Source organism: Galleria mellonella, unplaced genomic scaffold (assembly GCF_026898425.1).
Source record: "Galleria mellonella isolate WM207_F2 unplaced genomic scaffold, CSIRO_AGI_GalMel_v1 utg40, whole genome shotgun sequence".
NCBI lineage: Eukaryota > Metazoa > Arthropoda > Insecta > Lepidoptera > Pyralidae > Galleria > Galleria mellonella.
The window spans coordinates 1,409,952-1,433,473 of record NW_026442094.1 but is presented as its reverse complement, the minus strand read 5'-3'; the positions used below and the strand labels follow the sequence as shown (position 1 = coordinate 1,433,473).

The window sequence follows — 23,522 nt, the reverse complement described above, 5'->3', positions numbered from 1 at the left end:
ATTTTTATATAAAAATTAAATGAAGATGTACAACTTGGTAAACTTAAATAGAAAATAACTATAATTCATCATTACATTTAGTACAATGTTCACAAAACATTAAATCAATATATAAAAGCAGTTTTTGAAAATGTATTTATTTTAATAGTGTTAACGCCATCTATCGGTGACTATCAAAAACTTTTAAAACAATGTAGAAGTTTTTTTTTTTCTAATAAAATATATATTTTATATGAATGTATTTGTTTTCCACACACAACTTGTTACAAGTTTGACTGCATCTACTTACCAACAAGAAAGGCAACCGCTATGTAGCCGGTGACACTGGCCGCACTTAGCGCTTCGTTACGTGGCGATGAAGCGAAAGACACCAATTCTGCGTTTTGAGTGTACGCAGGCATTGCATATAGCTCTGTGAATAAGAGAAGGAATTTATTTAAATAGAAATTAAATCATATGAAGACCAAGTATGATTTCCGAATAAAAAAGAAGTCTTATCTGACATATGCAAAATTTTACACAATGATCCATGAGTATGACCCATAAATAAACCCATCTCAACTGCGACCAAACCAGTTATATTCATTTAAAAAAAAATTAACTACGGAACCAATAAAAAAACTGAATTTATAAAATTTTATAGGACCAATCTTATACATCCTTTCAGATAAAAGAAAGAATTTTCCAAATTGGTTTAAAGCAATACAACTGAATCGAGAACCTCCTTCTTTTTGAAGTCATTTGAAAACTCAAAATCATAATTGAATTTGGGACTTCAGTCTTCTTTCACAAGGAATACGTATAGTTAATTTTTATACTTGAATTAATTAGAATCTTGACATATCTATTTTTTTTTTATACAACTTAGAATGGCAAACAAGCTGACGGCCCACCTGATGTAAAGTGGTAACCGTCGCCTATAGACATGAGCAGTACCATGGACATAACAGAGTATACTGTTTCGCCCATGATAGCCCCCATGCGTTGCCATTCCTGAGGACTCAAGTGTTATTTCTCTGTACCAGCAAACAGAAACACAGCCATGCAAACACAACTGCTTCACGGTTGAAACACGAATAGGACAGAGGTACCCAAGCAATCGACTTTTGTACAAAGTCTCCCTCTGGTGATATTTATGAAAATAATAATGCATAACTACGCAAGAAAGAGTTAATTCTTCTGCCTTAATTTGATAACTATTTCCGACGACGTTGCTCGTTTGAATCAGTATACAGATGCAGGGAACCTACCGTTGTCCATGAGGTCGTCATCGTCAGCGCAGCGCGCGACCTGCAGCTGCGGCCCGACGCAGCGGCCGCCCGGGCAGCTGCGCCGCCGCACTCGCTCGCCCTGCATACACTCCGACCACTCGCCCCACTCGCCCCACCCTGATTCTGGACACGTGAATGTTACTAGCTATAATTCGTGACTTCGCTTGATGAAATTCTGAGTTTTTTTAATGAGTAGTGATAAGATTGTAACCCCACCTATGCTATCGGTATACTCCTGATATATCCATATTGCAATACGAATGTCAAACCCCATCACTAACAATCTCCCCCCCCCCCCCCCCGGCATAAAATTATGGTTGTAACCTCATCTACTATGTAATAAACCCACAAATCTTAAAGCGTAGGGGGGAAATTAGTAATGGAGACTGAGAATCCCCTAGCAATATACCCAACCAGGTCATAAACTATCATGGTTAATGATGAATTCATCATGATGGATTAACTGGCCTGTTTTCATTCTCATCTATCACCCTTCACTGGTGCTCCGCCAGCGTATCCCGTTAGCGCATACCATTTTCACCCATCAAAAAACAAAAACTCTTAAAGCGTAATAAAGGACAAAGTTATGTTGATTTAAAATTATATAAAAGAATTACGTAAATCAATATTTATTATAAGTCTAATTGATTTGTAGCGCATTTTCACTGGGTAGTATAGTCGCATGCAATATTTAAATACTTATACTATATTACATTTAGTACCTTGTCATAATAACAAATAATTATGATAATGTCTAACTCATCTTTATTCATAAAATCTAAAACTTATAAACATATTTTACCTAGAACTAAATTGGTCCGTCACTTTCTTTCAATATTGAAAAATTAAAACAAAATAAAAAGATAGAACACTTCCATCGCTTAAATAAATTTATTAGACATATGTTCTTACAAATAAAGGAAGTGATTAGAAAATTGACAATAATATTACTAGTAGTAGATAGAAATAGTACTACAGTATTTATACATCCACGGCTTTATCCATGTGAATCAGTAAACATAAGTTTTGTATCAAACATGTTTTTGTAATGTGGTCAATAAATAAATATATTTGTATACAAAATAACTAGTCTATTAAGTTAGGATATAATCTACTTGTGTATGAAATTTTATTATAATCTATTCAGCTGTTTAATTGTGACTGTATAGCAAACATATAAACATGTTTAAAAACTTTTTTATTTATTATATTAGCATGACAGAACACGAGTGTACAAATACATAATAATAGTTATACATAAAAATAGTCTATTGTGGAATGCTCTCGCTCGGCTATAAGCAGAAGTAGATGGAGACGCATTGCGAGGACATCAATAGCGAAAGAGAGCCTCATCGACGATCCACTATCATTATGAAAACCACGAGCACTCTGTGAAGAGTGTACGGGTGATGAGAGAGTGTGTAGTTGTAGTGGTACCTGATGTAGCGCAGTTGGAGATACAGACGCGGCGCTCGAGCGCGGCGCCGGCGTGCGCGCAGCCGCGCGGCGACAGGCACATGCGCGTGCGATTGCGGAAGCCCGACACCGCGCCGCCCGCGCACGCGCCCGAGCACGCGCTCCACTCGCTCCAGCACGACCACTCGCCTGCACCAATTAAATGATAATCACTCCGCGAACACTTTGTAATAAATGAAACACGTACGTTCTCCATTGTATATCTCTATAATACAATCTATGCAATCTGACACCTACATACAACATTGTGAAATATCCACATTACATATGTATTAGAAGGGGTGGGGGAATATTACTAATGCCTAATGATTACCAGTCTCATTGCTAGCAATATATCCTGTCAGAACTTCCCTGGAAACCATTGTGCTAAATTCCAAGCGTATTCATCACGATGGACTGACTGACCTGCCTTTTTATCCTCACCTATCATGCCTCACTGGTAAAAAAAATTGTTTCAAACTTTAAAAAAAGCCCCACTTTAAATTTAAAAAGAAATCCAATTGTCAAAAAAAGAATATTACTGTGGTATATTACTGTGTACATTACTGCAGCGGCCAGCAACTGAGGCATTGATGGACGAATTCGCAAATGTGGGCCGAGGGGTAGCCGAGGCACACATACGTGAGTCCATCAATGCCTAGTTGTGGCCAAGATTGTATAGTACTTTTCTCAAACAATGCGCGGAAATCATAAACACAATTTTATTTTTTAAGTTCAATGACGAATAACGAACAATAATAATTTTTCACGCGCCATGTTTGTTTTTTTTTTTTTCAATAAACAGCTTTCTATTTGCAAACCAGTTCGAAATTTAAATAAAATATTTTATTAGTTATCTCCTTGGTAGCCATGTTTCGAAGTAAAAGATCATTCCATTTTTAAATTACAGGTCAGATATGAGTTTACATAGTAATTTATCTGGCCGCAAAACACGATAGATATGGCTTTTCATACAATTTTTGCCGGCCGCTGCCCGCATGTATCTGGCCAGTACGGCAATTTTGATTTATCTCGAAGAAGACTGTCAAAATAAGTCAAAATAATACTCACATTTCCAAGCATGTTTGAGAAAAGTATCATACATATATGTATTAAATAATTCTAAATGAATCTGACGTTACATCCTTATAGGGAAAACCTGTACCACGATAATGTATACAGTGCAAAGCGAGACGTGGACGGATCGTACCCGAGCAGGCGTGCAGGTTGCAGGGGCGCAGCATGTCTGCAGGGCCGGCGCAGGGCGGGCGGCGGCAGCGGCGCTCGCGGCGCTGCTGGCCGCCGCCGCACGCCGCCGAGCACGCGCCCCACGCGCCCCACGCCTCCCACGGGTCGCCGTCCGCGCCCCCCGCGCCCCCCGCACCCCCTGCACCACCCGCGGACGAACACGCGCCCCGCGCCGTGCAGTACCGCGCCTCCTCACGCCCCACTGACAGCTGAAATAGTAACAACAAATATTACATACATACATAATGGATCTTTTGTGAAGAGAAAATAAAAAACTATTTCAATGAACTCTTAGTACACATAGAGTATGTTAGATATGTGAGTAGTAACTAAACACGTACAGGTGGCTACGTCCACCTTTATAAGATCATCCACCTCATTTATTAAACCAGTGTGCAACCGACCTCTGTGTTCACTTGTCGCATACCTAACTTAGCAAAATGCAATAGAGTATACGAGATAATTTTATTACTAAGAAATCTATTGCTATTTATAAGTATTAATATCACATAAATATAAAAAAAAATGCTTATGACTATGAATCTTAAGGTAATAATAAGGTGCATTTGTCGTAAGTTATTCGAGAATATTTCATCCAAATTTACAGGAGAAATACCAGCGAAAAATAACGGCAGTATAGCCACCTCTTGATTCTAACTTAGATATACTCCTTAGTCTAAGTTCAAAATCGACTTTGTTTATATAAGATAAAAGATATAAAATGTGTGCAACCCGAACTTTGTCAATAATTTATCATAGCATATCTGTTTAGAACTTTAAACGTTATTAAATAACACACATCCAAACTTTTCTCCAAACTCATACTGATAATAATAACTTCTACTCACATCTATTTGTTCCGATGGTTGAACTTTACAGACAAATTTGAAACGCCTCTCGACATATCCCCCGTCTGAGGAATTATCTGTAAAAGAAAATCGATTCTTAATCTCTTCCTATACAATAGATAACTATAAACTATACGTCTTCAATACTATTTTCTCAAACATGCTTAGAAATGTGAGCATTACTTTGACAATCTTCTTCGTATACATAAATCAAAATTGCCATACTGGCCAGATACATGCGGGCAGCGGCCGGCAAAAGTTGTATAAAAATCCATATCTGTCGTGTTTAAATTACTATGTAAACTCATATCTGTCCTGTAATTTTAAAATGGAATGACCTTTTACTTCGAAACATGGCTACCAAGGAGGTAACAAATTAAAGGTTTTATTTAAATTTCAAACTGGTTTGCAAATAGAAAGCTGTTTATTGAAAAAAAAAACAAAGGAACATTATGGTGCGTGAAAAATTATTATTGTTCATTATTCGTCATTGAACTTAAAAAATAAAATTGTGTTTTTTATTTCCGCGCATTGTTTGAGAAAAGTACTATACAAGCCTTAGCCACAACTAGGCATTGATGGACTCACGTATGTGTTGTGCCTCGGCTACACCTCGGCCCACATTTGCACGTTCGTTCATCAATGCCTCAGTTGCTGGCCGCTGCAGTAATGTACTATTGTCACCTAATATAAAGTAATTAAATCACAATTTATCTCAATGGTTAATAATATTCAACAGTAATAAAAAAATTGTGAAACTTACTTGGAATTTGCACCCAAGGCGACCAAGCGGTGGCCTTTTTCTGATGAGTCTGACAGGGCCGCAGGTCGCATTGCTGACGCTCTATCTTCGAGCCATCACAAGGGGCGCCACCGTGCCTTGGCATCGGCTCTGTGCAACTACGACGTCGCTCACGAAACCCAGGGCCGCACTCGGACCCCGGGAGGGAACTAGCGCATTCGGACCATGGACCCCATGCTGACCAACCTCCGTCTACTGGCACCAGATTTGGATCTAAAATATTGAACAATGTTTATATACTTAATTGATATTATAATAACAACAAGTATGCTATTATTACAATACAATGTCTGGTAGACGTAGTAATAATTATTACCATTAAGAAAATTAAGAAAGATATAAAGAAGTAATTATAATTACTTCTTCAAATCTATACAAAAAACTGTACTGTACAGGTGGACAAGCTAGTATGGTCACAGTTATAACTGGAACTATATAAATATACATGAAAAGTATGCGTGCAAACTACTTTAGAGCTGTAAAACTCATCAGCACATCTGCTTTTATGCTTTTATATCTGCATATATGTAATACTGTTATTGTTAATTCGACTTCACTATAAAGATATTGCAATTTAATATAAATTGAATCAATTTTGGCTTAAATGAAGCTGGATAGGACTGTATGTAGTGATATTTATTTAAGTGAGCATGCAAAAAAAAATTTGATTGCTTAATAAGAGATTTATTAATTGGCAATTTAGCACTATACACACGGAGATAATGTGTCGCCCCTCTTAATATAAATTAATGTATTAATATTCCGCAACAAATTGAAATGAATTTGGTCTTCAGCTAAATTTCGATTCAAAGTTTTTATGTGACATTTAAGTATATAGAAAAATTTTAGAAAATTGGCTTAATCATTATAAATACTTAATATTATAATAATTAAAAATATATAATATAATAATAAATAATAATATCAATGCATGAATGTTATCACGGGTATCACAGTGCATTCTATGTGATTTTCACTGATAGCCACTTTCTATCAGATAAACTACGTATATATCAGCTTATTTTCAATTCTAAATATTATAAAAATAATTTACATCCGTTTGTGTGTATACAGGCACGTACCCGGACATGGCGGCAGGCTGGTGCAGTACATGTACTCCGTATCGAGTCCGACACAGACGCGGCCTTGATGTCTGGGCGCGGGCGAGCTGCAGGAGCGGCGGCGGGACTTGACCGCAATACCGCAGGTAGCGCTGCACTCCGACCAGCCCGACCACGCCGACCAGCCGCCGTGCACCGTGCAGTTCGTCACCGATATACTCACGCCTGGAGAATACCACGTGCGGTTTATTCAACACATTATTTCATATACAGGGTGTAAGGGACAGGTTGGCAAAAACGAAAACAGTGAATTCAGACCATTATTCTGAACTGAAAACCAGTGGAAATTCTTTCTGGAAAATTTCCAAATTTTCTCATGTTTTTTCATTTAAAATCATGTAATGTACGATATTAAAATATAAAGAAATAGTAATATTTTAAAGTGAAATATTATAAAATACTAAAAAAAACAGCAATGTCAGTCAGATTTTTTAACCAATCTTATTTTGCCATAACTATTATCTCCTTAAGGTTCTTCTCTACCTTTTTTCTTTCCTTTTCTTTAAATTAAAAAGTTAGATAATATTTAAAAAAAATGTACAAACTTGTCATTATAATTTACCTTTACAAAGCTGTCCACCATTAGCTGGCTTAGGGTTGTCACAACGGCGTGTCCGACACAAACACATGTCCGCCGGTTTTTCGTCTCCGTTGACAGACTGCGACGTTCCATCTTGCATGCATTGCTCCCATTCCGACCATGATGACCAGCCACCGTCAACTGTATAGTAAAATAATTCTCTTTTTATAATGTATTAGATTTCTGGAAAATTATCGTATATATAACAAACATCGTGTATCATGGCGTATAGAGTACATAATAAGTACGTTACTTAACATAGGTACATTAATGGGATTGAAAAATATAACTTAATTATAAAAATACATTTACACTAGTCATTGAAAGTCTTGCCACTAATTTAAATTAATAATATTCAAGTTTGTTTAGTTTCTTTCAGGAATTGATATGAGCGGTTAAGTCATCAGGTTGGCCATTAGCTCGTTATTCTATGTATTACAAAAAAAATCAGTGAAAAATAGCTTAAGATAAAGGTAGCTTCATCAATAGATTACTAGTCGTTTTAGGGTGGGGGGGGGGAGAGGCGGGGATTTTTTTTTCTTAATTGGCCATATTACAAAAAATGTTAGGTTCGAAAAGTATGATTAGGTAGGGTGCGGACCTGGCGGCGCGGCGGGGCAGGCGGCGGTGTCCTGCAGCAGGCGCGGGTCGTGCGCGCGCTCGAGGCGCAGGCAGAGGTCGCGCGCGTCGTCCCACGCGCAGTGCGGGTCGGCGGCGCCCACGCAGCCCGCGCGCGCGCCGTACCGGCCGCAGCGCGCGCCGCCCAGCCGCGCAACGCCGCGCGCCGTGCCCACGTACACCGACATCTGCGCACGCGCACGCACACGCACACCTCACTCGCACGCCTACGCGGAATACACGCCGCAACTACCCACCTGCGGCGTGTATTCCGTCTTTCGACGTTCGGTTTGTCCAATTTGACTCATTTTTCATCAAAAATTAACCACAATTCGAACGAAAAATAAGTCAAAAGCATACCATTACTGTACTATTGCAAAATCTATAATTTATACACAACGAACCCAAATATAAGCTTCGCGCGAAGATATTGTTCATAATACGGTTTTTATACATCCTCTAAATAATTTTCAAATTAAATAGATGCTTAATCTGGAGAATGGTAATCGTCACATACATATTTATATGCTGTGTTTACAACTTTCCAAATAAACGACAGACTGAGAAGCTTAATGTAAAGTAAGTAACTACTGAGTGGCTCAATCATCTTGCGAATTTCACAGCATCAGATGAAATACTATGACCCATTACATAAATTAAACATTATTATGTATATAAAACGACAGGAATTTAGAAAAAAAAAATGGCACCATTACATAAACGTGTCAACAAATTATATTCCAAAAAAAAAACGAATTATATTGTGACAAAACTAATTACTTTAATTTAAAAACTACTGAAACAGTTTTGATAAAATGTATATGGGACCAATCTGTAAGTATATCTTTTCAGATAAAAAAAAAATCTAAATTGGTTTACAACTGACAGAATTACGAGTTACCAAACTCTAAATTGTGAACTTTCTGAAATCAATTGAAAAAATTAATTGCTTTAAAACCAAAAATGGAAAATATTTCTTATTATATTTTCATAGTTATATTCAAATACTTACAGTTTCTTTCACAAATTGCATAGTTTGTATTTCGAAACCGTCCTTCACGTCGCTCAACTTCCAAACTTCCACCAAACACGCGCCATCGAAGCGCGGCAACACTGCTAACTTTATTATATCTCCTCTTTGCGTCGCTACGAAAACCACGAACTGCCTGCCAGCGTTCTTGGTACTGGTGACGTCCACTGTCACGTGAGTGAACCGTTCCAAGGTTTTCTTGTACACGGGCTCCCCAGATATAGGCAACACTGACTCGTACATCAGCTGATAGCGGTAGTATTCTATTGTTTGATGGGGTCTGTGGAAGAAATATTACTGTAATTGCAACAAAGGTTAACATTATATTACGGGTATTATTTTGGCCTTAATTTAGTAATTTTTTATCCTAATTTAGTTAAGTTATTTTACGTTTTATATTAGTGATTAACCACCTAACACTGCAAGTTAGAGATAGACATAGACATAGACTGACCCAGGTTTAGAAATTTGTAATCCCAGATGTGCCCATTGTCCCTATTATATTTTTATCCCTACATTTTTTCCATTAAATATTTCTATAATGAATTCGTGATAATAATTGTCAATATCTGTCAATAAAATGAAAATCTGCATGAAAATTACCTTAAATCGGGTTTGCATCGGAAGTGTTCCTTCGCTTGATTAGAAGGAGATCGCGGTTCCCAAGTAGAAGTGGGAGAGTCTTGCACTTTGAAAGGTCCCTCGAATGCGGCCTGGATTTCAGACATGCTATATATGCATATTGCACTTCCCGGTATACTGTTCCTGTGAAAAAACGTAGCTTTAGAAATAAATTTAAAATAAAAGAATTCAATATCTACAAAACAAAACTACTAATGATATAGACAATATTTTGCTTCTAAATACTAAGTGATCGACAACTAACTTCATACAGTATATTGTCATGATTGGTAATGAAAAAACAGATCTATAAACACGCAAATATAACATTCTATCTAATACAAAAACCTCTACCAGGGGTGTGCCTCTAGTGATCCGGATCTAGAGCCAGGACACATGTGAAACCTGTATCTCCGCAACAACAGTGTCCCTCAGACCCCATAAATCCTTCATCTTTTTCTACTAACTTCCTTTCCTCACTCCCAAAGTCTGCCTCCTTTTTTCCTCGATAGTTTCCTTCATACCGTTGATGGCGAATACCATCAACTAATGCATTCCCAAAGGGGGTTGATATCAGACAAACGGTCGATCGTAAAACTAAAAGCCAAAACTTTGGGTAATATGGATAAAAATATATTACACCGATCAGAAAATTTATATAATATATTTGGGATAAGAATTGGAAGATGATGATTTAATACAAGGATCGAAAAAGCCCGAAATAAATATAATATCATTGTCTGGCCATGGATGTAAACTAACCTTGTGGATCGTTAGCGACTTATTTTGAGAAAGCGAATTATTAAACAAATGCAAGTTGATTGATAAAGTAAATACTAAAATAAAAACAATAAGCCTCCCTTCTCAAAAAAGAGAGTATAAAATCCGTTTGCTTGTTGTTTTTAAATTTTTCAAAATTTTCTTTTTTATTTTGATAGAATCAATCTAAAAAATACTTACGCGGGAGTAGTGAACGTTGCAACAAGTATTTTTTCCTGCGGCAAATACTCGACGCTCTGCACCTCGTCGTAGTGGAATGGAACGTCCCCCTGGACGGGACATTTGAGCCGGGCCTTCAGGAACGTACTCCAATTGTTCTTGCCCATCACGTGTCCGCCGGAATCATTTTTGCACACGCGAGCGATACGCGAGTATATTATCTAATCATACAAATGTTAAAATTAGTATAAAAGATTGATGGAAGGGAATTGTCAATAATGAGGACCAAATTGCTAGCAATGTGCCTATATTCATTTCAGATTTCCTGGTTATTCACCACAATGTGCTGAACGGACTGCATCCTTGCCTATCATCCTCATTAATACCTTGTCAATGTAAACTAATGACATAGGCAGTGTTACCATCATTCATTAAAAATTATATATAGTCGTATTTTAAATGAATTAAGATACGATAGTAAAATATTATATTGCTTGCCCATTCTTCTCGACTGAAATTGCATTTCGAACTGGTAGGTTAATAAAAAAATTACCATTCAAAAATGCTTATAATTTACTTGGACAAAAAACAATATGTAACTTAGAATGGCAAACAAACTGATGGCCCATCTAATGGAAAGTGGTAATCGTCGCCTATGGACACATTTTTATTGTCGTCTATACTTTTAATTAGTTTTAACTTTGTTTTTAAAAGTACCTAATTTTTAATATTATGAATGCAATATTGGATTACTATCTATTATTTTCTGTATTTTACTCTTAGGCATATATTTCATTGGAGTTATAGCAAAAAAAATTTTGCATATATATTTTGTGGTACATTATAATGAACCAACCTTTCCACAATTCAAAAACTCGACGGCGATTTCCCGAAATACGAAATAGACGAAGTTGTCATCTTCGAAACTGCCAACGAACTGTGGTTCATTCAACCAATTCTGATCGTACTGCGTAGTGCGAAGTGTTGTCACATTGTGTGGACCCGCGCCCCGACTCCTGTGAAACCATTATCGTTTATTTATTTAAAGCAAACAGTCAGCTATAACAATACGTAATTATATATTTAAATAAAAATTGAATAGCCACTAAAGTTTGCACAAATGTATAATTTAAGTGAAGGGAACACAAAATTAAACAATACTATTGAAAACTACAGCAACATTGTCATACATAGTAATAATATGTGAAACAACCCTTTTGCTACCTTGTACTCATTAAAATAATGCTAGAGACTACTACTTTAATATCTCGTACAATAATCCTTTACGAATGACCAATACTATCCAAGTTTTTTTTTTTTTTTTATGTAACTAAGAAAAACAAACAAGCTGACGGGGCGTAGATAGTGCAGCGTAAGCGCGTTTAACCTGTGTTATGGTGTGTGTAAGCGAGTGACTCTTCTGTCGTGGGATTGACTTATCCCATAAGTCAATCCCATGACAGAAGAACTCACTTATGAACTAAGCATACTATAGTAATACAAAATAAAATTATTTACATAAACAAAATATTTTCTCATATTTACTGTTTCCTTTTTGATTCCTGAATTCTATACACAACTTTTAGCTTGGCAACTTATATCACCCTTAAACATATAATACCTGCATATAGCCGTGTCGGAACTTGTAAAGTCAGTAGGCGTTCCGGCGTAGTACTCCCCACTGTTGGACAGGATGGCAGTCACATTCGAATGTGGATTGTATGGACAGCTGGCGACACCCGTTATTTGGTGTGATGCGTTGCGGATGGACTCGATCTTTAACAGAAGCAATAAAAAAGCAATAGGATGGTTCATAGCTGTTGCAATTCAATTATGATTGGTTCAAACACTACTGTTAAGACTCATCATATCATCATATCAGCCGTTAACTGTCCACTGCTGAACATAGGCCTCCCCCCCTCGACTGCAATAAGGAACAGTCCTGAGCCACCTGCATCCTGACTGCCTGGAATGCATTTGCGGTCGTCGCTTATCTACTGCCATCCCATTGATGCTTCAGCTCGCTTATCCTTAACGAAAGCTTATATAAAAATAAGAAAACTCTACAACCAAGCAGTTTGCTTGCATGTTAGATCTCGATTTAAAAGCAACGCTCTAGTATATTTTGATTACGTATGTCGCAAAAATTAGTTTATAAAATTATCGCTTTGTACGATTGAACATGATATTGATCAGATGTACAAAGTGAAAAGAAAAAACTAAACTAATATATATGTATATATATATATATATATATATATATATATATATATATATATATATATATATATATATATATATATATATAATAGGCATTTTTTATGCCGGAACCACACGACAATGACACACATTAAATGGCATATTTATAAAAATACTATTTCCAAATATATTCCATTTACGAGTACCTTTTTTTTTTATACAACTTAGAATGGCAAACAAGGCTGACGGCCCACCTGATGGAAATTAGTAACCGTCGCCTATAGACATGAGCAGTACTATGGACATAACAGAGTGTACTGTTTCGCCCATAATACCTCCCATGTGTTGCCATTCCTCAGGACTCAGATGTTATTCCTCTGTATCCTGTAAATTCACGCCATATCCCACCCATCAAACTGAAACACAGCCATGCAAACACAACTGCTTCACGATAGAAACACGAATGGGACAGAGGTAACCAAGCAATCGACTTTTGTACAAAGTCTCAAAGTAACAATAATAACCACCCACCTCTCTCCAAGTGCATTCTGGGCTAAAAGCGTTCGTACCACACACGAACAATTTGTGTCCATATGATAAAAGAACTTTAATGTAGTTGTGACAGTCTTCCTCTGTTTGGCCCTTCGCTTGGCATAGTTTTATCTTGTTTTCATCTGCTGGCCAGTCCGCCTTCTCAATCAACCGGAGGCCTCGGAGCGTAAGTCGATAAAGTGCATCCCTGCAGAAGAAAAAAGGTTATATTAGGTACTGTTGTACAATTATCATTTTAGTACTCCATTTATGAAATAAAATTACAGGCATTTGCCCCATAAACTATTTCATAGATTAATTTTAAATAGCAACGATTTCATTTCTTGTCAATTCTCAGATGAACCTATTCATGGTATTCGATACAAATAAAATTTAAGGTACATAATAGATATATGAATTAATGATATATCGAATTTTTTTTAAGTTTTTAAGAGTAAAAAAAATTGCTAAATGAATTCGTAACACATTCAGCATTTTTTGTTCTTTAATTAATTTAAAAGCACTGAAAGCAATATTTGTCTTTTAAAAGCCATTCGATAACAGCTGTTAATCTTACGCCTGTAGTGTCTTCAGTAGAAAGATAAATCATTACTATTATCATTTTAATAGAACAAGAAGTATAAATGTCTCCATATATGTGGATTCTTCATGTTTACACATCCCATCAGTGATGTAGGAAAAGTATATAAAATATAACGAATTAGTAAAATGGAATTTGTACTAACCCATATATTTATTGTAGCCTATTTAAGTTTATATTATGTATGCTTTGTTACGATTGATTGACAAATATATGCAATCATAGCTGTGAAAACTTGCTTTGCAATGCAGTCTCGAAACAAGTGACATTTCTAAATATCTACATAAATCTCGGATATTAAGTGACCAAGGCGATCTCGATAGACAGTAAGGTATGAAACTTTATACGCTTGTGAATTGTACCGTTGTGGTATATCGAATAACTCTTGTTGCCACACTACAGTTCAAATGTAAATACGGTAGTAAAACATATAATCTTTGAAACGAGTAACTATAGAAACTTACAATAATAATATTTCAATATAAATACTCGTAAACGCACCGATGAAAGACGAGATATTTTTATTGACACATGAGATTTAATATATTTTAATTAAAACATAATCTTGTGTCTACATGTGTATCTCAAGGAATAGAGTTTTGCTGCGTAAATAAATCGAATATCGAACATGGATTCCATTTTTGCCAATTCGATTCATTTACGCATATAATAGTCATAAAATAAATATAGAACCGACACGGTAGTAAACCATATTTATTGTAAAAATCTATACAGAAATGGCAGAGATATTGCATATCTCACTAATATAATAAAATTGTAACTAGACCATATTTGTACTTACATGGGAAATATTTAAATTAATATGAGAGGTATTAAGCAATGGAAGCTAAAACAATAATTTTTAGAATGTTTTTCTTTCTGCCCATATGTTATCTGTACGCATAAAATATTACACCAAATTAGATGCTGTTTTCACAATTGTGTTTTTGAAGGTCTAACTTAAAACAAAGTATATGTTTTATCTTGATACGCCATCCAGAAGTGGCCTATTAGTTTTCCTACTTTTGAAATTTACACCTACGAAGTAGCGGACATAAAGCGGACATACTCGTATACTTATAAAAAAAATATAGTCAAAAACTTTATCCTTTTGTTCTTCGGCTTCGCAAGTATAAGATATACAGAAGGACTGTATTTCATTTTCGAAACGTTACTAAATAATAGTAACATAAGTAATATTACTATTTTAGTAAGATTTTAATAAGCTAATAACGTAACATTCTATAAAAGAAAGAATTTTTAAAATCGGTTAAGTAGTTTTTGAATTTATCTATTACAAACAAAAACTCAAGTCTTTTCTCTTTACACTTAATATTTGTTTATATAAAACAAAGTCATTGTTTGCGTCTGTATCTCTACTTAGTTCTAAACCAAGCAACGAATTTTGATAAGAGTTTCACTGTCATTTAGATCTTTTTTAAATATGTGTATATAAAATTTGCACCCATACGAAGTCACAAGGCTGGTCACTATTGAAAAATATATATAATTTATTGTTGAGTGTGATTATACTTATACTGTACCATATGGTAATACGATAGTTGATTTACTACACGGCAGTGACTGAGCGGATTATATACCGACCCTCAAAGTGGTCTTTGAATTACCAATACGTCTTGAGAGCGCAAAGGTTGTTGTACATACATAATTTATTTTTATTTCCTGGTATAATTTATTAACTATGTTAATAATTATATGATTGACATATGACAGAAATAGAAATCCAGTAATAATAAATATTTTATTTTATAATCACAGTATACTACTTATCTAACACTAGAGATCGATAGCGAAAATAATATATAGCCTATGTTACTCACTTTTTTTACACCACTAAGGTGGCAATCAAGCATACGGCTCACCTGATGGTATGTGATTACCGTAACAAAACACTGATACAGATGAAAGATTTTTTTTAAAATCAGTTTTTGAGTTTTTGTGCACATCCATTACAAACAAACAATCAAATCTTTCCTCTTTATAACATTAATATAAAATAACGATACAGAGATTGAAGACTCGTCCAGACAAAATCGTCGGGATAAAATTAGTATAAGACCAATACAAGAAGAAACGCTACCGGTTGCAAAAAGAATTATTCAAATCGCTGCTGAACTGCAGAATTTGCGAATATATCCCATAACATACAAAAATACAGTGTAAGCGTCCTTTTGATTGAAAATACTCGTTTGACTAATCTAAAATACCTATACACAGCCTAAATCGGTACAATTACAAACTTATTTGAATAAAGTTTCTTTTAAAGCGTAGACGTACACTAAGAAAAGATTTCACGAAGTTCCTACGGGAACAGTAACAACCTAATGAGTGACAAGTAATAGTTAGTTAACCTATAACACAGCATATATTACTTGCTGAATTGAGACTAATTAAAAATATAAGTAAAAAAATTTCTAATGAAATACAAATTACATTTAGCTATGTCCGATTAAAGTACTCGTAATGATATGCCATACCATTTGAAGGTTATGCTCGTAACTACCATTTTGTACCGAGTTCATTTGAGACACTAATTATACCTAACTACTAAATCATTCTTAGAAATCCTCTATACCTAGTTAATTAATGAGTTGTTACTTATTTAGATACTCAATAACATACATATATATATACTTGTAGCTATACGTATATGCATGTATGCATATATACATAACATCGATCATATTCATAGCTAAGTTTGGATGAACTTCACTGGTTCATATCGAGATAAAGTTTATCAGAAAACAGTTACTTGAAATAATGAGGGCACACATGAAATTAATATAATTAGTTACAATGGAGATTATTTGTAGGCATAGCAAAATAAATTATCAAAAGGCGAAATAAATTATTATAAAACAAGATAAATAAAACAAATTGTCATAACTGGAATCCCTGTAAGGTTTGCAATGTTAATCTCACGTGAAAATACGCCATAGATCCTGGCTTCTAGGGGAGTTAAAAAAACCACTTTAATTATACATATAGCGATCTAATTTCAATTGCAGAGTATATAGAATAAGTCTAATAATAATCCTTACTATACTAATATTATAAATATGAATGTTTGTTTGTTGTTACCTTATAGCGTCTTTACGGCTTAACAAATCACTGTGAAATTTGGTATCTATACAAGTACTATATAAGCAGGAGGAGGATATAGGCTATATATTTATTTCGATCAATAAACATATCCCGGTCACGTGGACGAAGTCACGGGTAAAAGCTAATAGTATAATAATAGATTTGAAGGGTGGAATATGGATGTGAAATTACAGGGTACGGAGGTATAACACTATGGTTCTCAAGCAATAGCAATGTTTGAGTGATACCATAGGTATTATAATATATTCTGTAATGTCCATAGTGCTATTCATATTTATAGACGTCAATAAAATGGTGTTTGCCATTCATTTGTTTATTATTTATTGAACACATTACAAAAAAAATATTAGTAGAAAAGGCGGACTTAATGCTATATAGCATTGTCTCCCAGTTAACCTTTGGCAAAATAGAAATGTAATTCTAATGTAAAGTCATTCTAAGTATCATAAAAAATAATCAAAAACTCGTATTATGATCCATGTAAAGCTGTTTTCTGACACTCCATCCACAGTAATTAAAAATTGAGGTAGAATTAGAAAAATGAGAGTTGTAATTGTCAGGCCAGATATTATTATAATATTCATATTATATTATTCGTGAGCAATCCAGTTCTTACGGTCCGGATGCTGTCCACTTACCAGTCTAGGCGAAAGTAGCGAAAATAATGTACAAGTGGAACTATTAGTATGTAAACGAGTTTAAAACTCTTAACCACTTGCGTACACAAACTGTTTTAATAGCAGCCAAGTGTCGGTGTATTGACATTCTGTAGCAAACAGTGATATTTCCTCCAGCGTTTGATCCTCACCGCGTTATTTACACTAGACAACCGAATTAGAGAGACCATTTGTGCAAGTTATTCCGGATATCCAGGTCGAATCTCACGTTGACCTGGATTGAACAATAAATGAAAGTTTTTTTTTTTTTTTCTTATTATTATATTTATTTTAACTTACAGTGCCCGCCACTACATGCACGTAAAGAGGGCATATTGATGGCCAGTATAAAAAAATAAAAAGCGATCAATCGAATTAGGGAGTCCATTCGTGCACGTTATTCCGAAAGGTCCCAATTGGAGACCGATTATCTTAATCAATTGAAGGACAAATAAAAGTATTAATTGGTAACAATATATTGTATTAGGTCGACCTCCGCGCGGTCTCCATCGAAACCATTGATTTCTGGTGAATTCAACACAAAGTGCAAACTTCAACTTCAAGACTTCATTCTCATCAATTACAATCATGTTACCGATATTTTCCTTTTTTTTTTTTATTAAAAAATTTTATACACAGTTAGATACTTTTTTATCGTAATATACGTGGGCAAACCCGCAGGATACAGGATGTAGATAATAAGAATCAAATTCACTTTCTAGAAACACAGGTCCCATTGTCGTAATCTTGAATTCCGTGAGCAAACAAGTATACAGGTGGTAAGATAAGCGTTCATACTTCACCATTTACTTGAATTACTCTACCATTCCACTGGAATGTCTCGTCGACCATTCACGATACTATCGCTTCATACACCAAGACACTGTAACAGGTTTTTAATTAATTTTTAAGCCACTTCCAAAAGGAAGTGCTACTCAATTCGTCTTTATTTTTTGTGGCCACATTATGTTAAAGCTACATTATTTTACGTCGTCTATTCTAATTCAATTTTTAATTATTCGTTAGTATATAAATCCTACCGTTTTAGTTAACTGTTAATTTTATAATAATTAAAATTGCCGATTTTCTCAAAATACTGAAAAAAAAATCTACTACACGGTTCTAGGTTTTTAAATTAAAATATTTTCAATTGAATCTATCTATGAAACATCAATAGGAGGTCGAGAGATCTATGTCCAGCACTTAACGGCTGATATAACGATGATAATTCATTCTACAATCCTCATGGATTTACTTTTGTATTGGTAAACATATACAAAATGTATACTTGTATTTTCTAAAAGGAATAATTGCTAATTGCTAAAAACTGAGAAATAGATTTATAATTTCACTTGAAATATGCTATCCTGGTAAACTACAATCAATCATCACTAGCAACTGGGCATATGCGATAATTAATTGTTACATATCAAAGCAGCCGCGTTGCGAATCGTACATTTACCTTATTGGGTCAAACTACACCATTCGCAATAAATTTAATTAAATACCAGCAGCAAGTCACATGTTATAATACATATTTATTTATGGATTTATTGGAAAAGACTAATTAGCATCACAAGTAGCATCTCCACAAAAAAATACACCAACTTCAATCATAGTAAAATTGAATTAATATTGATTTCACTATTATTATTTTAAAACTTTTTCAAACATTGCAACATGCCTACAATGCCTCTGGTATTGTGGGTGATTATTGGCGGCGGTAGTCACTTACCATCAGGTGAGCCACATGCTCGTTTGCACTCAGTGTTGTAAAAAAACTAATAATAACAACCAAATTATCTGAAATAATGAATCAATTTTGATAAATTTTCTATGGGATCAGCCTGAAAGTACATCTGTCAAATAAAAAGAAAACCAAATCGGTTTATAAAAAACGAAGTTCTGAGAAAAAATAAACATAAAAAATATTTAAATTAAGAAACCCTCATACTGTTATTTTTTAAAACTTCAAAAAAGAAGAATTTCTATATTCAAATGTACTTTTTGTGTATGTCACATATAACATAACAACGACATTCTTTTGAGATTAAAGTAGTTGGATTTTTTTATGAAACTAAATCTTACATTATTAATAAATTATTGCAGGAACCAAGCGAATTTATCTATTATTTATTTATTCTATAATATTATTTTATTATTAACCTATAATTCCCCAGCGCAGAGCAATGATCCAAAGATCTCCCCATCTTCCAATTTATTATTACTACATAATAAAATAATTATGTCGAAAGCCACACTTCGGCATAATTAAATTAGGTTAGTTATATGTAAATAGGCAATTAAATAAAATGAACCAAGCAAACCCCCTTTTGATTGATCTTTTGGGGTTATCTTTGCCAAATGTGTGAAATATACAAATTATTTTTGTACTAGTAACCTTCGGGTCAGACCTCCAAGCAAGTAGCTATTTTATTGTCTTCATTATCCATCACACGACCTAATCTAAATATCAGATCAACCTCTTCTCGGTCTCCCTTGAAAACTACAATAATTTATTCCTGATAAATTCATCATGATGGAATATCTGACCTGCTTTCATCCTCACATATTATCTCTCACTGGTGCCCCGCTAGTGTAGATAGAGAGCTCAGGCGGAGTTACCACTCCGTTTTCATCCATTAAAAAAAAGACTTCATCCTCACCTATCATCAATCATTGGTGTGTACCAATAATACAGGTGGGATTACCATTCCACTACCATCTCATAAAAAATAAATAACAAACATCAGTTTTGGAATCCAGTATTACAACCTTATAAATATAATAAATGAATTGAAGCAAATATACAACTTGCACAATTTAATAATTTTCAATCCAACTTTGCCGAAATAATTATACATGTCACTTTAATTCAATCATAGTTAAAATGTTCAATAATAATTTAAATATCCTTATATTCTTGCTATGATCTTGTAAATTTACTCGCTTGAAAGAATAACGATATATGGCTAGGATATTCTGGGTTATGTTATTAACGGGAAAGAAACTCAGTTGTTACTTTTTTTCATAAACAAGAATATTGTTTTATAAAAAAAAGAATAATCAAACATAGCAAAACCAATTATTCAAATTTAAAGACCAAATCTCCTTTGAGACTAATGTGAAAGTATATTTTTACAAATAAAAAAAACGTATCGATTTATAAAAGACGGAAGTCTGAGATAACAAACGTAAAAAAATACAACCAAATTGAGAACCACCTCCTTTGTTTGAAGTCGGTGAAAAAAGACTGACATAAGTTGTATAAAATTTGTGTGTGTACGTGCATATAAAATAATGATATCCGGATATTTTATGGATACTTACATTTACGATAAACGATTTTCTTTATAGCATGCCGTTATCTTAACTAATCTAAAGATTATCAGTTCTTGCTGATATTATAAATGTGATATTTATTATTATTTTAACTGCCACCATATAGTAGTACAAATACTGTCTGAAATAGCCAACAAACACGCGACTGACAATTGGAAAATAGTACTGACGCCTACAAGCATGGACAGTGTAGAAAACGTCACAAAATACTGTAACAACGACAAATAAACAGAATTTGTACAATAGTCGTTTGCTTAGGTACCATTTAATTATTTTTGCATTAAGTCTCTATCACGTTTCTGGCGTGAAGTAATTGTGTTTTTATGGCTGTGTTTTTGTTTGAAGGATGGGATATGGCAAAGAAATTACAAAGTACAAAGGCATAACACCTTAGTTTTCAAGAATGGCAACGCATAGGGAATATCATGGGCGAAACAATATCATCTATTATGTCCATGGTACTGTTTATGTCTATAGGTGACGGTTACCACTTTCCACCAGATGAGCCGTCAGCTTGTTTGCCATTCTTTGTTGCATAAAAGATAAATATTATTTTAGCTATAAGTATGATAAATACATTTTGGTTATTTTATTCAAAAAGATATAAACAATTATTATCCAGTAATTATTCGTTTTAATTCATAGTGATGTTACTTCGTTGACATTGTCGTATGTCTATCCAGTAATAATTAAAAAAAATAACTTATTGACACTATTTTATAGCAGATAATAAAAAAGTGATAACTATGCTTTGTAAAAAAATTCAAACTTTTGTGATATTTTCCAAGCAATTTTGACGACTGTTTCTAATCGAACAGGTTCAGTCTTAAGTTCATCTCATATTTTGTAAAAATCTAAAGTTATAATAATTTGAGTACAATTAATCGTATCAAGTGAGACAGAATTGTAGTCATTACAGACATTCCGTGTAACCTGTTTAGTTGTGATAAACCCCACGCTATCTAATATCACTGTACTCCGGTGACAGCTTGTGACTCAACCACACTGGTACAGTCAGCAACTAATGTAATTATTTAGTAATATTTAGCACTAGTATTGCTAAAGTTAAACACCGTTAAGCTACACAAAAATGTTGTACTTCGGTCACGTCAAGAACAATGAAAAGTATAGAATACTCTAGCTAATAATCCAAATAAAAACTGCTATTAAAAAAATGGTGATAGGCGGCACTCCTAGCTAAAAAAGAAAAGCGAAAGAAACAACGAAATATTTTCATATAGCTTAACAACTTTCAAAGCCAAGGAAGCAAAACTATTTACTGTATGAGTTTAATATTAGTATACGGATATATTATATAAATATAAAATAAATAAATTATCAATATTTTGTTATTCTAAATAGCTTATAATTACTGAAACCAATTTATAGCTACTTTATATTCTATTAACGTACCGCAAGGAGTCTCTTAGTAACTATATTATTTTATTTGACTATGAATGCGTAACTGTTTGTATCCCAAACATAAATTAATAAAAATATACAGAAAAAAAATTAAAGATTATGTCCCACAAAAAAACCGTCTTAAATCGTAACAAAACCAGTTATTTTAATTTAAAAACAATTATTTATTTTTAAACTACTTTTAGTTTATACTAAACCGATTTTAATGCAATTATGACAGCGACACCCATAAGAACGACTAGTGCAGTTTCCATCCAATAAGCTCTACCCAAGAACTATAGCCATCCAATTTAAAATTATCTTTTTTGCTGTCGACTATACACAAACTAACTATTAAGTAATCTATAACTACACAAGATAGGTGCACTGTTACCGCTATTAAATATTATTATGATTACATTAACGTTTTTTATGAGGTTATGATTTACGGGACGCGTGTTTCCCCCGTGGTACATAAATAAATATTATAAAACTGCCAGATGTGTAGTTGACGAAAGAACGGTAATATTATTATACTGGATATGTCTAGCCAGGAAGCCATGTGGATAAAATATTACTATCATAGTTTATTTAATTTTACAATTACAGAAAAGCTTACAGCCAGTTTGAGGATAACATTCGTTGCAGTAGACACTTAAGGGCCAATTACATTAGCTTCCACAGAAGTTCAGTACCTACCTAATTAATTTATAGATCACTAACTTTTATCCGCAAATTCGTCCGTATAACCGAGATATATTTCTTGACTGGTAAAAATTTGGATATATCCTTCTCCAATACGGTACGTGTATATCAAATTTCATAGTGATTGGTTAAACCGTCGTAAGGTAATAAAAAATAAATAGACGTTATAACAAAAAGAAACAAACTCATTTTCACATTTCTAATATTAGTATAGTAGAAATAAGGATTTGAAACATTGTAATAATAAGTTTTTATATATATTTAAGAATGTAAAGTTCAATGTGTTTTAATTCTCTTAATGTCCTCAAACGTTTGAACGTCGTTTTGCTATTTCTAATGTGTAAATACGTTTAATATATTTTTTTTAACCCTACATGTCAATGTAAAAATATGTCAATAAAATACAAAACGGTAACTAATAAATATTA

At 34.0% G+C, this 23,522-nt stretch overlaps 1 protein-coding gene across 1 annotated transcript in view; it reads right to left on the bottom strand.

Moving 5' to 3' along the window:
• LOC113519302 (semaphorin-5A) overlaps positions 1-23,522 on the bottom strand; it is a 46,024-nt gene that overhangs the window by 5,377 nt on the left and 17,125 nt on the right. Inside the window, exons 4-18 of the mRNA XM_052898007.1 lie at positions 13,264-13,471; positions 12,155-12,309; positions 11,390-11,549; positions 10,555-10,754; positions 9,577-9,738; positions 8,956-9,253; positions 7,927-8,131; positions 7,308-7,466; positions 6,707-6,910; positions 5,586-5,837; positions 4,823-4,899; positions 3,937-4,183; positions 2,709-2,876; positions 1,251-1,394; positions 290-412 (exon numbers count right to left, since the gene is read on the bottom strand). Of these exons, the coding sequence (XP_052753967.1) occupies positions 290-412; positions 1,251-1,394; positions 2,709-2,876; positions 3,937-4,183; positions 4,823-4,899; positions 5,586-5,837; positions 6,707-6,910; positions 7,308-7,466; positions 7,927-8,131; positions 8,956-9,253; positions 9,577-9,738; positions 10,555-10,754; positions 11,390-11,549; positions 12,155-12,309; positions 13,264-13,471 (2,762 nt within the window). The remainder of the gene's footprint in view (positions 1-289; positions 413-1,250; positions 1,395-2,708; positions 2,877-3,936; positions 4,184-4,822; positions 4,900-5,585; positions 5,838-6,706; positions 6,911-7,307; positions 7,467-7,926; positions 8,132-8,955; positions 9,254-9,576; positions 9,739-10,554; positions 10,755-11,389; positions 11,550-12,154; positions 12,310-13,263; positions 13,472-23,522) is intronic.